At 44.8% G+C, this 15627-nt stretch overlaps 1 protein-coding gene across 14 annotated transcripts in view; it reads left to right on the top strand.

Annotated features, from left to right (window-relative positions):
• RALY (RALY heterogeneous nuclear ribonucleoprotein) overlaps window positions 1-15627 on the top strand; it is a 144104-nt gene that overhangs the window by 119708 nt on the left and 8769 nt on the right. For 11 of the 14 annotated variants that reach the window (XM_077110919.1, XM_077110856.1, XM_077110949.1 and 8 more), the window contains 7 exons: window positions 916-1180; window positions 3012-3084; window positions 5187-5353; window positions 6097-6210; window positions 6428-6618; window positions 7846-7918; window positions 9193-9561. In XM_077110919.1, the coding sequence (XP_076967034.1) occupies window positions 925-1180; window positions 3012-3084; window positions 5187-5353; window positions 6097-6210; window positions 6428-6618; window positions 7846-7914 (870 nt within the window). In that variant the 5' untranslated portion in view covers window positions 916-924 and the 3' untranslated portion in view covers window positions 7915-7918; window positions 9193-9561. Of the gene's footprint in view, window positions 1-915; window positions 1181-3011; window positions 3085-5186; window positions 5354-6096; window positions 6211-6427; window positions 6619-7845; window positions 7919-9192; window positions 9562-15627 lie in introns of those variants that run through there. The other 3 variants (XM_077110889.1, XM_077110877.1, XM_077110896.1) reach the window with 3 other exon arrangements.

The following is a 15627-nucleotide window of genomic DNA, read 5'->3' as shown; positions in this document are numbered from 1 at the left end:
AGATATAGTATGATCTCTAGAATGAGAAAGTATTAAAAAGGATAACTCTAAAAAAATTATTTATTAAAAACAAGTCCCTGCAAAAACTCCCTGATAATATGCTTGCTTACTGTAATATTTAAATTGGTTTAGGTCTAGTAAACAGACTGTTGAAGTTGAGAGAAATAGGCTTTAGTGGCAGACTGACTTGGGTTGAAGGCCCATTGCTGGCAAGTTAATGAACTTGTTGGAGTCTCAGTTTCTGGTATTATGTGAATAATAATAGTACTCGTTTCATAGGGTCTTAGGATTATTTAATGTGTGCTATTTTTAGCCCACAGTGAATGCTCATTGAGGTTTAGCACACCTGTTTCAAAATGGTTGGTCCTGTAAAGATAGTCATAGTTAAGTCCATGTTTGGATTAGACTGAAATAATTTAATATTCTGTATTAGTGTAGATCAAGTACTAATTGGCAGTTACCATGGGGCATCTTTGTCATGGTTCTAGATTGATGCTTAGAATAAAAGCAGCTCTAGAAGATCTTCAAATTCAAATCCTAAATGGGGTTAACATTTGAGATAAGCATAAAAGAAGGAGGGGTTGGGTTTAAAATGATTGGAGACAAGCAGATTAGGGTTCAAATCCGAGTCTTGTCATTTACTAGCATTGTGATCTTTCTGAATGTGAGGTTTCTCACTTGTAAAATGCGGTAGCTCTACTTACCATGTGAGTATCAAATGAAGGAACATATAAAGAACCTGGAATGAAGTCCTCAGTCAGTAAAGGGCAACTCTTGGTTACATAACAAGAAAACAAATGAGGGAGGCTAGGTGCTATAGGAAGGCAAAAAGCCATCCAGTTTAGTCAGGAGGTAGGCCATGGCCTGCCCTAACCCAACCTGGGGCACAGTCTTACAGTGCTTTTCTCTGTCCAGGTGGCCACCATGTCCTTGAAGATCCAGACAAGCAACGTAACCAACAAGAATGACCCTAAGTCCATCAACTCTCGGGTCTTCATCGGAAACCTCAACACAGCTGTGGTGAAGAAGTCAGATGTGGAGACCATCTTCTCCAAGTATGGCCGTGTGGCCGGCTGCTCTGTGCACAAGGGCTATGCCTTTGTCCAATATGCCAATGAGCGCCATGCCCGGGCAGCTGTGTTGGGAGAGAATGGGCGGGTGCTGGCCGGGCAGACCCTGGGTAAGTATCTCTCCACAGCTTGTTCCTGTGTTCTTCAGAGTAGCTGCAGTCCTTCATTTTACAGCTCCCATTTTTGCCCCCCCTTTCCCCATTTTCCCGTATAAACTAGTGCTGCTCTGAGATTTTTTAACTTAACTAGGTAAAATTATTTTTGTCTTAAGTGAAGTAGTTAAATAAAATTGATACCTGAAGGGGAGAATTTTATAAGCCCCTTGGAAAATGCTTTTGACAATCCCTTGCTTAGCTTCCTCAGTGGCTCCTAATGAAGAGCATTACGATTTTAGTTAAAATGCAAATTCCCCTGAGAAAACAGTAAACTAGCATAGCCTCCTGGGTTACTAATGACTTAGATTAGAACTCTTTTTGAGGGCTGGGAGAAGTGGCTGGGAGCATAAGGATTGCATACAGGTGATTATGATCATGCTGGTGGTCGTTCCTTGTGTACAGTGTTTGGTGTGTCTGGACATACTTTTGTGTATATATGTATGTTTGAAAAGGGGTATTGTTCTAGTTTGCTAGCTGCTGGAATCCAATATACCAGAAATGGACAGCTTTTAAAAGGGGAATTTAATGAGTTTACAGTTCTAAGGCCAAGAAAATGCCCCAATTAAAACAAGTCTATAGAAATGTCCAAACAGAGGCATCCAGGGAAAGATACCTTGGTTCAAGAAGGCCGATGAAGTTCAGGGTTTCTCTCTCAAGTGAGAAGGCACATGGATGGCGAACACCATCAGGGCTTCTCTCTCGGCTGGAAGGGCACATGGCAAGCAAGGCGTCATCTGCTAGCTTTCTCTCCTGGCTTACTGTTTCATGAAGCTCCCCGGGAGGCGTTTTCCTTCTTCATCTCCAAAGGTCGCTGGCTGGTGGATGCTCTGCTTCGTAGTGTTGCTCTCTCTGAATCTCTCATTCTCCTTTTATAGGACTTCAGAAACTAATCAAGACCCACTCAAATGGGTGGAGACATGTCACCCCCTAATCCAGTTTAACAACCTCTCTTGACTAAATCACATCATCCAGGGAGATAATCTCATTACAGTTTCAAACATACACTATTGAATAGAGATTATTCTACCTTTATGAAATGGGATTTATATTAAAACATGGCTTTTCTTAGGGGGCATACTTCCTTTCAAACCAGCATAGATATCTATACATATATTCCTGAATGTATGGTATATGGATGTGACTGAGCACATAGAGAATATGTGGACATTTACCTTTGCATGTATGCTTGTAGTGTGTGTGAGAATATACTTGTATGTAAGCATATATGGATATGTTCATTTACCAGACATTTATTGAGTTTCTATCATGTCCTTAGCATTATGCTAGGCATAAAGATATTTGCATTGGTTCATTTGCATATGGGTAGTTACATGTGTGATGTTGGAGCCTAGTCAGAGTGTACTTTAAAGTATCTATGTTATTTGTGTGTATCTCTTTCTTACCTGGATATTTGAATTGTGTGTGAGGGTGTGTCTAGACATTAATTCTGTGTAACTGATTTGTGTTATTACATGAGTATACTTGAGAATGCATATGTGTGTGATGTGCATGGTGTTTGTGTGTATGTATGTTTATGAACATACATGTATGTCTCTGAATGTTATGAATATGTAACAAGCATATCCACGTGGTGTCTGGGTATGAGTCTAATGTTTAAAGTCTAAATGTATAAAGACCTTTGGTCATTTCAGTGTATATGGTATGAGTTAACTCCATGTGTATATGTAAGCATGTAAATTGTTACATGTGTACATGAGGATGTTAAGTGTATGGGACACGGCTGTTATGCTAGCATTCTGATTCTGTTCCTCCTCTCTCCACACAGACATCAACATGGCTGGAGAGCCCAAGCCCAACAGACCCAAGGGACTAAAGAGAGCAGCCTCTGCCATATACAGGTAGGTACTCTGTCTGTCTAAGTGAGATTGGTCTCTCTTGCCACAGAAGGAGTGAACCTTGGTGGTGATGGTATGCTGAGCTTTTGTACTTGGGCAAGCATTGAGAGATGAGGGCCTGTGGAGAGTTCCTAAGCCCTGGCCTCTCTCTCCTTTGTTTCCCTAGTGGCTACAGCTTTAACTATAATTACTACCAGGACGATTTCTTTGACAAATGAGCAGGGGAAGGGTGAGCCTAGGCATGAAAGAGCCAAGCTGGAAGGGTCCCGAGAGATTGCTGGTGAAGCCCATTCAGTTCTCCAAATGGGGAATACATCTTGGAGGTATGGACAGGCCTTTGCCCAAGATTACTCAAGAAATAGGTGGCAGAGGGACTAAGCCAAAGTGACTAAGGTCCAGTTCTGCTAGTACCTAGACCAGAGCAACCACCACACCACAAGTCTCCCACTCTGACTGCCCTTCCTACTGTGGTCCTCGGGTGAGATTTGAGGGTACTATACAGCCAAGGGACATGTAAATGTAACTAATAAAATACAAAACAAGGCACAGGACCAGTTTCAGGAGGTTTGAGCCTTTGCACTTTAGCTTTTCAGTCATCTCACCTCTGAGCTATCTGTAACTAACCCTAGAGCTCAGTCTGAGCCTCTTTGCCTTCATATTTATAGTCAAGAGGCCAGCAGCCTCCATTTGGAGGTCTGCATTTGTCCCTGTAGGCTGTGGCCTACCCTCTAGCCCCAAGACTACCTTGAGGATATTGACTCCCACTCCAGTGGCACCAGAAACATTGTTGAGTGTGGATCACAGTGGAGACTGACCCAAACCTCTCCTTCCTAACTCCCCCACTTCAGCGTGGCTCAAACCAGGCTGTCCCAGGAAGAACAGAGCCTCGATTTTCTCACCTGTGAATAGTTTCAAGAGATAGTGTGGTATAATGGATAAGTGCTGTAGTCTGGAACTTAGAAGATGTAGCTGCTAATCCCATCTTTACCACTGAACGGATTATATGACTTTGGGCAGATCTTCTCAGTCTGTAAAATGGGCTTCTGCCAAGTGCTCTCTCTGGGTGCCTCCAGCTCTGGGATTCTGTGGTTCAGTGATTCTGACCAAGGCCAGGGCTGCCCTCTCCCCTTGGAGGCAGAAATGCAGGGTCTAGGACTGGGTCCATTAGAGACTCAATCTCCAGCCATCACCTCCCTCAGACAGGGGCTCCTGAACACAAAGAAATGCCAAAGACTGGGGCAACAAATTGCCCAGTGGTGGTGGGTTTCTGGCTGTCATCAGGAAAGTGGCCCCAAAAGATTCCCTCTGATGCTACTGTTTTACCGGGTATCTGAGGTCACTGTTCTCTGCAGAAGGGTGGTAGAAGCAGACATGGTAGAGAAGTTCCTACTCAGCCAACCCAGTCACTTTGGGGCAGCAAGGACAGAAGCCCTTCTTGAAAGGGCTGGGTATGATGGCATTGAGGGACACCTTATAGTCTAGGAGCCCTGGAGTCTGATTTACATGCTCATTTCTTTCTGGCCTCCATCTCTGAACTAGAATGAGGAAAGGGAATTGGGCTCCATTCTCATGCCTCTTGAGGTCATGGGCCCCTAAGATGACTGTCTCAGCACCTAGCCTTTTACTGAAAGTGAAAGTGTTTAATCATGTTCTCTCATGCTCTACCCTTTAGGCAGTCCTCATGGGTAGAAGGAAAAAAGCTCAGGTAGGCTTAGGGATTGGCTTCACTCTGACAGCTGGGGATTCATGCTGCTTTGGTCAGAGATTGGGTAGCAGCTGACTGCAGAGCAGGGTCCTGTAATATTTGCAGGTCTGTGTGTATCTAGGGAAGGCTCCTTCTGGGGCTGTTGAATGAAGCCATAACCACTATCACCCCTACCCTATTTTGACTTGTAGGGGAGGTGGATGGATGTATTAAGGACCCCAACAGCCATCAGGGTCCAGAAAGCCCTTCTTCTTCACCCCATGGCCTGTTGGGAGCAGGCACAGGTGTGCAGTGCTGGGCATCCAATCCTCTGTCAGCAATTTTCAGGTTGGGCTGCAGTCACAGTGTCTCCTGGTGGCCACAGACCATGTTGCAACCTCTGATCCATTTGTCCTTCTAGGCTCTTTGACTATCGGGGCCGCCTGTCACCAGTGCCAGTACCCAGGGCAGTCCCTGTGAAGCGACCTCGGGTCACAGTCCCGTTGGTCCGGCGTGTCAAAACAACCATACCTGTGAAGCTCTTTGCCCGCTCCACAGCCATCACCACTGGCTCAGCCAAGATCAAGTGTGAGTGACTGTATCTTTTTTGAAGAAGATAATTTTTATTTTACCATTAGCAAAATAATAGAATTGCATTGTTTTTACATTGGAAAATAGATAAAGGAACAAATCTCCCACAGTTCTGCAGCTATAACACAATCAAGTGAGTATTTTCATGCTTTTCTAAGAGAAAAAGTCTTAACATTTGTGAAGGCAGGACTTGGATTGGGCACAGAGAGTCCAGTGCTGTGATATGGAGCCCAATGAGGAGATGGTGTTGTCTTTTTTTCCATTAAGGGCAAGGGCAGATTTATAGAGGCCCACTACTTCATATTCACTGGTGTACACATACTACAGTCAGCATGTACACTGTTGAGCACCCCAGAAATCTGATTGCAAATGACCCACATTAATACACCTTTAAAGACAACCCTGAGCACAAGCAAAGACACATACACTTGTTCAAAGTGCACAAATGTGCACAGCACACACCTGCATTTTTGTCCACCTCCTGTCCATTTCAGAGTTGAGAGATCCGAGGAGAAGATGTCCAGGTTCGGAGATTTATGTTGGTCACTGTAAGGAAAGCCTGCAGAGAGTGTTGGGGGAGAGCCCTAGGCAGCTCCAGCTTTTCCCCTGGCTAGAACAGTAGACAAGGACAGTTCCTGCCACTGGCATGCCTTTCTAGTTAACAAAATGGGGCTGGGATCTTGTTTTAGTGTCCAACTCCCAGCCCCCAAGTGACAGCCCTGTCCCCCTTCCACTCCTAGTAAAGAGCAGTGAACTGCAGACCATCAAGACAGAGCTGACGCAGATCAAGTCCAACATCGATGCCCTGCTGGGCCGCTTGGAACAGATCGCTGAGGAGCAAAAGGCCAACCCAGGTCAGACCTTGAGGTTCTTAACTCAGCTCAATGACTAGAGATACAGGGTAGAGTGTGGGGAGGACAGTGCATGGGGAAGAAAGGAACTGGGGTGGCCCCCAATCCCAGGAGCCCTGCAGACCTGGACCCATTCATTGTGCCTAGCTTCCTCTAAGGTGCTCCTCTGGGCAATTGCCCCAGGATGAATTTACCCATGTTTCCCTTTTCTCCCTTCAAGATGGCAAGAAAAAGGGTGACAGTGGCAGTGGCACTGGCACTGGCGGTGGCAGTGGCACTAGTGGCACCAGCAGTCGGCCACCGGGCCCCCAAGAGGACATAGCTTCTGAGGCAGGCACGCCGCAGGGAGAAGCACAAGCTCGAGATGATGGAGATGAGGAAGGGCTGCTGACACATAGTGAGGAAGAACTGGTGAGAGCTTAGCCCAGGGCATGGCTGGGAGGGCCTGGGACTTGGCTTTGCACTCTTAGTTGCAGGAGGACAGCAGGGGATGGGGAAATCTCTGAGTTGTGAGCTTCTTCCTTCCCAGGGGTTCTAGTCTTCTGGGGAAGAGAAAGGAATCAACAGGAAGAAGTTGCCTATTTCAATTGCCACTTAGAAGTCCCTCTCAGGAGTGGGCACACCTCTGCTTGAGCTCAGGAGCTATGCTGGATCCTATTCTCATCATGGATTGGGGAACAGAAGAGTCAGGGGCTTGCGGGAGCAGACATGGTCTGCAGAGCTCTAGAGAACAGGATTGCCTTAGGAAAACACTGGTAAATAAGTATCCCCTCCACATACATGCATGAAATAGATTACATTATAAGGGAGTGAGCTCCCACTCTTACTGGAATTATTCAGGCTGAAGCTGGGAAAGCATTTCACAGGGAGCTTAATACATTGAGTGAGGCAGTAGACGAGCTTCTATAAAGTATCTGTTGTGTACTTGCTGTTCATGTATTGAATGAACACTCATTGAGTACCAGGCCCTGTACACCACATTTCAGTACTTCGTTTAACCTTAACAACAGCCCTGTGCTCTATAAGGTGTTATTGTTCCCACATTTTTCCCTTTGAGGAAACAGAGACTTAGGTTTTGAGGCTCTTACTTAAGGCCTCCCTAGTAATAAGGGCTGAGCCATGATTTGAGCCCAAATTTCTTCTGGGTCTTGGATTTTTTTTTTTCCTTCACTGCTGGGTTCCAGCATGAGGACAGATAAGTTTATGTCCACAACAGACCAGAAATCCTCCACATACCAAGCTTGTCTCATCTTCTTTGAGCCTAGCCTGATACTTCATCTTACCTTCTTGGGCAGAATATTCTCTATTAAGGCCCTAATAAAGGCCCAGACATCCCAAAGATGGGGAGCTTCCCCATTCTACAAGATATATAGTATGTTCCAATCCAAAAAAGTCTTTCTGTGTCAGAAATCTGCCCCCACTACCTCCAGAACACTTTTGATTGGTCATTTTTCCTGAGGGGCCCTTAGACACCCTGTTAAAATGCTAAACCAGTCTTGTTTAGACTGGTATAATAATCCTCTTAGCTGCCTCCATACCCTTTCTGATTGTATCCTTCAGTTAATCCTCTGGGTCCTAGGGTCCTTCTGGACAACTGGCCCAGGGCAGAACTCAGAACTTGGAGTAAGTGATGTGCAGTCTCTATTGCCTCTTCCCTATCAGGAGCACAGCCAGGACACAGATGCAGAGGATGGGGCCTTGCAGTAAGCAGGTATGGAGTCCTGATGGGCATGGGGTGGGAAAGCAGTGAAGTCCTGATCTCTAGGAGGTTATGCCTTTTTCTAGGGTTGGGCAAGAAGCATCATGAAGCAGACCTTGTAGAGTAGTACCTTGGCCAGGAACAAAGGCCCTCCATCCTACCACACCCCTTTGTAGTTGGGGCTAGACGGCTGAGGGAGCAAGAGTCATAAGCATGCTTGTCAGGCCACCCAGCAGGAGCCCTCAGCACACAGCCGTGTTGCCTGTCTCTGTTCTAAACCATTACCACCCCAATGTGAGTAGGATCACAACAGGGAAGTTCAGGGAATGGGAGGGTTGTGGTGGAAAAGGTAATGTGTAGCTGAGCTTGCTTATGATTGTGAGAGAGAAGCATTCCACATCAAGGGAATAGTGGAAACACAGAGACATGACAGTCCTTGATGTGTACGAAACAGCCATGAGCCTCCTATAACTGCATTTCCAGCTCTACATAGTGGGGAGAGGAGAGGAATCTGCCCATCATAAGAGGGCTGATTGTGAAGGGTTTTCTAGCCAGACTTAGGAGTTTGGACTTGACCTATCATGGGGAGAAAATGGCAGAAGCTGTACCTGCTTTATCTGATTTAATCTTCAGCAACCCTGCAAGATTGTGATTGTGCCAGTATATAAGAGATATGGAAAGTGAGACACTCGAAAGGTGTAGGGAAATGTCAAGTATTGCCCAAGATGCCAGGTTATTAATTGGTGAAGCCTAGATTTGAACCCAGAGTGTGTGGCTTTAAAGCCCACTCTCTGGCCACTATTGACCACCCAACTCTGCCCTGCACTAGAGAAGAACCAGGCAATATCTAGCTCTGCCTAATCTCTGACTCATTTCTTTGGAGCCATGTTCAGAGTAAGATGGGCCTGGGGAGGCGTCTTGAAACATGAAACATTCTTACTGTAGGATGCTCTGGAAGCAAGGCTTTCCAGAGCAGTTAAGTTTAGGAAGTTCTGCATATGCAGTCTTTTCTCTTGGTGCTTCATGATTTGTTTTACAAAACAAAAGGCTAAGTTTTACCTTGTTAAGCCATTTCACAGATATGGTATGAGGAAGTGGGGCTTAGGGAGGGGGAAAGACTTGCCCAAGGTTACATGGCCAGAAAATTATGAGGCATTCTCAAAACTCAAGCAAATATCTGTCTGCAAACACCATTCCTCCCCCTTTCTTCTTTGCTGCCTGTTAGCAAGAATATGAGTATCTCTTCCTCTCAGTCTTAGTCTTTTCTTTGTCTCCCTCTTTCTCAGCCCAACAGAAGCGATGGCCACCGGGAGGAGAAGGGTGTGCATTGTCCCAGGCCTCAAGCTGGGCACCCACCCCTGGATGCCACCCCCTCAACGGGTACCAGAGGAGAGCTGGCAGCAGGCACCTCTTCCCCACCATGCATCCCAGACAATGCCACATCTTCTCCAGGTGGAACTATCCACCTTTCCCTTCCCCATGCACCTCCTTGTCTGTACTGCCTGGGCCAGAGGGCAGAGCACAGAGATTTCCTCACATTCTGCCTCCTATCCCAAGACACGCCTAGGTGTGGGATTTTCTGTAGGTTTGGAGAGGGGAGGCCACAGGGAAGCAACCCTGACAATAAAGAGATTGGATCCCACCCTGCTCTGAGATGGGATGGTTTGTATTTTCTTATGATGGTATCCTGCCCCTCCTGTCCAACCAGGAAGCCAATCTGTTGTACCCTTCTGTTCTCGTCCCCTTTTCTCCTCCCTGCCAGAGAACATTTTCTAAGATTCAGAACACTGATCCATCCAGCTCTTAGGTTTTCAGCTAAAATGAGAGTAAAAGAGGCAAGTTGGGTTGTTGGGAAAAGTTTGATGTGCCAGTGACCTTGAGAGCACCTTGCTTACTTAAAGCGCCAGGCAGATGTGAGGGCATTGGTGACTACTCAGTTTCCCAGTGTTAGGCCGAGGCCTCATTCTTCCCTCAGCTTTCCCTAAGTCAGGTCAAAAATGATTCTAAAATCTTACTATCTTTTCCATCTTCTCTGCTATCCTGGTTTAAAGATACTGTGGTTTTCACTTTTTTTGTCCCCCTACCAGCCTCCCAAACTCCAGCTTCTCAACTCTGCCTTATTTCCCATCAACTGCCGGCTGCCACATGTGCTTGGAAACATGTCTCTTGTCTACATAAAATCTCTTTACTGACTGATTCTTCATCTTTAGGACAAAGTCCCAGTTCTTGAATGTAGGGGACATGATCCTGCTTGCTCTAGCCTCTACTGTCTCTGTTGCCACTTCTTTCCTAACCCATACAAAAACACACCTCACGCATACAAAACATGCTAGCCCTTTATATTTGTAGGAACTTTTGATGGCAAGGAACTGCATCCCACTCTGGTCACTTCAAGCAGTAAGTCTGCATCAGGAGCGTGTGGCGTATCTGTACCAGTACCATCTATCTCTAGATCATTGCTCTGTTCTCACTCTAGCAATTGGCTGGGCTAGTTCCCACTTCTGCTCCTTCAGTTTACACATGGCCCATCGTATTCCCCTAACCTCACTACCTTTCCCCTTCAGTCCCCACAACAAATTGATCAGTTTTCCCACATTGAGGTTCCCAAGAGAGAGTTAGCTAACACAGGAGATACTTTTGAACCACCCGTAAGTTACAAGTACCCACTCAGATCCCAGTCAATTGGGTGGTACAAATGGGGTCACTTTAAGTCTGGTCTTACCGGTGTGGGGCTGTAGGAAGGCAGGCTTCCAGAAACATATGTTATTCTAGCCCTGGCACAGACTCTTCTGTCTCTTACTTTCTTCACCTGGGAAATAGCCACTCATCATAGCCACCTGTGAAGCCCCCAGACCTACTTCTCTTCAAGAACTACTCATCCCCTCTTCTGAGCAGCCTTCCTCCCAACATAGGTAATTTAATCCCATTATAGCCTACTGGAATCCTTATTTGAAGTTTCCAGTTTCAAACCAATTATTCTACATCATGGTCTCCGCCAAAGCTTCTCCTTGGACTTTGGCTCCAGGTTTTGGTGGAGGATTGAAGCCTGGGTTTTGAACAGTGCTCAGGGCACCCTCGGGTTTAGAAACCTGGGGAAAGTCTTTGTTGTCTCATGCCTCTTTCACTGGGCTGCCCTCCTACCTGTCATCATTAGCCTGGAGCCCTAGTGTGTGACTTTGGGTCTCAGCATTCTCAAGCTCTGGTCAGTCCTTGGCCATGGCCTCTTGGTGTGATCTGGAAAAATATTTCTGCCCCCTTTGAGATACCCACTGGGCAACTAACTAATGCTTAGTCTCCATACAACAGCCTGCCAGGAACCCTGTGCATTAGCAGGGGAAGGGCTGGGGGTTTTGTAAAATGGGCCACATCCTCATGGCCAAGCTGAGACCTGGAGTGAGAAATAACCCCTTAGAACTGGGCTGGGTGTTGGCCTAGCTTAGTCAGAACAAAAGGCTTAAATCCAGGGAAAGGAAGAGGCTTAGTCCACAGGAGGTGCCCCCCTTCCCCCAGAAGAGTCCTGAGTGAAACACATCCCTTCAGTCCCTAAACCCACAATCTTGCCCTGATGTCCATAAGGCCAGAGCCCAGCTCTATAGCAGACCTGCTCATGTTCCTGGGCAGTTAATGCTGTGAAGAAACCAAGGCTATATGGAGAAGCCACGTGTAAGATAGATGTTCCAGCTGACTACCTGTAATCACTTGTCAGACCCGAGTGAGTAAACCTTCCGGATGTCTCCAGCCTCATCCACCGTGTGACTGCAGCCTCATGAGAACTGAGTAAGAATTACCTAGCTGATCCCAGTATAACCCCAGCACCAAGAGAGATAATAAAATGATTACTGTTTTAAGCTACTGAGCTTTAAAATGTGTTAAATGGCCAGTAGATAACCAGAACAGAAACAGGCTCAAAGAGATTAAGAAGCTTATTGTACTTTCAGAGGACTTGAATCGAACTGAATTCCTATCCAAACTATTTGTAGTGTGACCTTAGACAATTGAGTTAACCTGAGTCTTATTTTCCTTACTTGAAAAACTATACTTAATAAATAAGAACATTTATTACCAAAGCCAAACCAGATTCAAGTGATATCACTTAAAAATAAGCCCCCCCAACCCAATAAAAGAATAAATAGAGCATAATTTTCTCTTTTTTCTTTTCCCACCTCACTTATTTATACCCACCAGTTCCAAAAAGTATTTCAGGCAGCATACAAAGAGGAAATTTGTAGAAAATTATAAAAATGAGGCAAAGATAGATGAGGGCAAGAGGGCTTTTTTTGGTATTCTAACACCTGTGAGTTTTTGAAGAGGGATGTGCTGTGCCAGTCACTAGGCCTGTGGGGTGAGTGAATGGACACTCCCCCTCTAATTGTGGACATTTACACACACGTCCCTCCCTGCACCTCTGCCTCAGTGCATGTCCTATTGGGAGCCCATATCATTAGAATGTGCTTCCACAAAGGTGTAGCATCTGGACCTTTTTGGGCAGACACAGAGGTGGGGTTCTTGGTGGACACAACAGAAGTGTCACCCATTCTCACCTCCCCTAACCCAGACCCTATCTCTATCCTCATCCACCAGTTCCTTCTAAGAGTAAGGTCCTTCTCTTCCCTTAAGCCCCATCTTAAGTGGCTCCTCCCTCCTTACACACCCTGACATCATCTTCCTGATCACATGGAGCTGCCAAAGGTCAGAAACTGTCTTTCTTGACTTTGTCCATAAGTGTTTTAAAACAAACCAGTGTGTGATTCAGTCAACTAAATGATTATGGAACAAATGCAAACAACCTAATCCAACATCTACCTCTGCAGCATTTGATGCCATAAAAAGGGATATTATAGTAATGTTAACCAGAAGTTCTGTTAAATGCTTTATATTGTTTTATGTTATTTATTTAGCTATTTTCTTTTTATTTACTATTTACCTTACCCTCACAACAGTCCCCCAAGGGTAGGAAATAGTCATTCCTGAATTACAGATTGGGAAACTGAGACTCAAGGTTGAACAATTTGCCCAAGATCATGTAACTGGAAAAAGGAAGCAGGGTACAAACTTGGCCAGTCCTCCTACTCATCCACCCTGCCATAAATGATTCTTGAAATTCTTTTCATTCTTGTCAACTATAGTCTCTTCTGGCTCCCTGCCTCTGAACACTTCTGTTTCTTTTGCTAATTTTTCCTCTTATGCCAGCATCCCTCTACCCTTTAATCCACGGCTTGACTGCACACATCCCTTCATAATTGCCACATCCAAATCTTCCCCATGAGCATCAGAGGGATATATGCAAAACCTTAGCAGATAGCTACACTTGGATGTCCACAAGGACCTTGGTTGAGCTTCTCATCCTCCTGCTCTGTACAGTTCCCAGTCTATGTTTTTCATGAATTCATTTTGGGGGATGAAGACCATCTACCCTGCCACCCATGGCAACATCCTCTCCCTCTTCCTCAGTCATGTTCATTTCCTAACATGGTATGTCTTGGTTCTAACCCCTGCTCTTCATTACCACTCTCTTAGGTTAGGCCCTCTTTCTCTTCTACCTGGACTTTTGCAGTAATTTTCATCTCCTCACGTCTTACTTTCCACCAGCCTTTTCTCTTGACCACTGTTAGATTTACTCACTGCCCACGGATAAAATACAGACCATTAGTGTGGCAAATAAGCCTTCCAGGATTGGACCCTCCTCTCTAGCTCAGCACCTCCCCTCTTCCATTCTGCCCCCTAATTCTCAAGCTACATGGAACAACTTGTAGAAAAGGCTGGGTTTTTTGGCCTTTGCCTTTTCACATGCTATTTCCTTTATCTGGACGACTCTTCGTCTTCTCCCACTGGTTAACTCTTGTTCTCCTTTCTTGCTCAGTTAAGAAGTCATCTTAATGATACCTTCCTGGCCTGAATTGGTACTACTTTATCACAACTCTTAACAGATAATATTCACCAATGGTTTCTCATCTGTCATTTCCACTAAACTAGAAGCTCTTGGAGGGCAAGGACTGCCTTTTGCTTGCAGGCATTTGGGTAACGTTTTTGTATGTACGACACTTATCAGTGAGAGGCAGCAGCATTGCAGAATGGTTAAGAACACAGGCTCTTGAAACCCAAATACCTGGGACTGTATCTTGGCCCTACCACTTATCAGCTGTGTGACCTTGGGCAAGTTACTTAACCTGAGACTCCATTCACTCATCTGTAGAATGGGGATAACAGTATGCTTACCTCAGAGGGTTGCTGCAAAGATTAAATGACCTTTATATATACAAAATATACACATATACATAGGGAATGCCTAGAATGTAAGGACTTTATGGTAATATGGCCATTTACTATAATGTAAATGGCTGCTTAATAGTCCCAATTCTGAGCCTCACAAAAGGTTATCTGCCATAGTGTAGTAATAAATTTGAGACTGAAAAATGAAGTGGCATTCACGCAGAGGCCAGAATAGTTTTGACATTGAAGTTGTTGCTGCTTATGATTAGGTTTGGGCAACTTCTCATATAAGGTTTTGGGTTTGATTTGTTTTCTAGCACATTCTAAAACTTGTGAAAATTCTATAGCTGATGAATATTTGAAAAGATGTCCATTAAAATGTTGTCAGTTAATGTGCAGAATATCAGTACTTATCCTTTAGAACAGATGGTTCTCCTGTGGCTTTAAATGTTTATATAAAACAGAAGCTGAAATCTAGGTGCAGTGATTAAAAGGGTACACAGGATATCACGGTATCAGAGGTTGGAAGGGCAGAAGAGGATCCATGGCAGCCACAGGGTACCCAGCAGAGGTGTGTTTGATCCTTTTTTCTCTATGATTATGGAGCACTGCCATATATGACAAAGTTCCACCTCTCCTTGGAGAGTTTGTCCTGAGAATAGGAGTAGCAGAATTTATCAAGTTTTGTGCCAAGGGAAAGACTACAAGGCAGGCCAAAATCAGTCTTCAACAGCAAGTCAATGAAGTAAACCCACCATTATCATAAGAATGGAGAAACACCTACAGTCCTCAGGATTTGGTGTGAAAAGCACGTGCTTAGCATGACCAACAGGTACCATACCTTTTGGGAAAAGAGATACGGTTATAAGTATTACCAGCCATGAGTAGGCTCCTGCCTTGACCCTGGAAATTCAGCCTAAGGGAAGTATTTAACAGAAAGAGAATAGTTCTATGTACCAGTCAGGCCCGGATTAAACACTTCCTATACATTATCACACATTACTTCTTTGGGTAGGCACTTTCCCATTTTATAGATGAGAATACAGGTTAATAACCTATGGTATAGGAAAATTGCTACTCTAAGCTGTCCAAAGCCTATATTCATAGCATTATCAAGAATTAGCAAACACAGAAAACACCTACCGTTAGCATTTAAATTAGTGAACTGATTTAACTATGGCATAACATGAATAGAATTTTATGCAATTTTTTAACAATTGGAAAAAAATGCTCGATACTAAAATGCTATGATGGTTGAAAAAGTAGGAGTTTCAAATTTAACATTTTAACTTTTCGATTAAAAAAAAACACAAAACCCACGTGCTACAAAGCCTAGCTTCTAGAGAAAATTACCGCAAAGTCTAACGTTCTTTTCAAATGTGAAACCTTTAACATTACCAGGGTGAAGTCTATGGACAGGGTAACCTGGTTACAGGGCTGGGGCCTCAAATACATATCATGGCAGCACTTCCAGTCATCCAGCCCAGTATTTTTGTTTCTGCAGAACACTT

This window comes from Tamandua tetradactyla, chromosome 1 (genome assembly GCF_023851605.1).
Source record: "Tamandua tetradactyla isolate mTamTet1 chromosome 1, mTamTet1.pri, whole genome shotgun sequence".
Lineage (NCBI taxonomy): Eukaryota > Metazoa > Chordata > Mammalia > Pilosa > Myrmecophagidae > Tamandua > Tamandua tetradactyla.
This window is presented reverse-complemented; position numbering and strand designations above follow the sequence as displayed.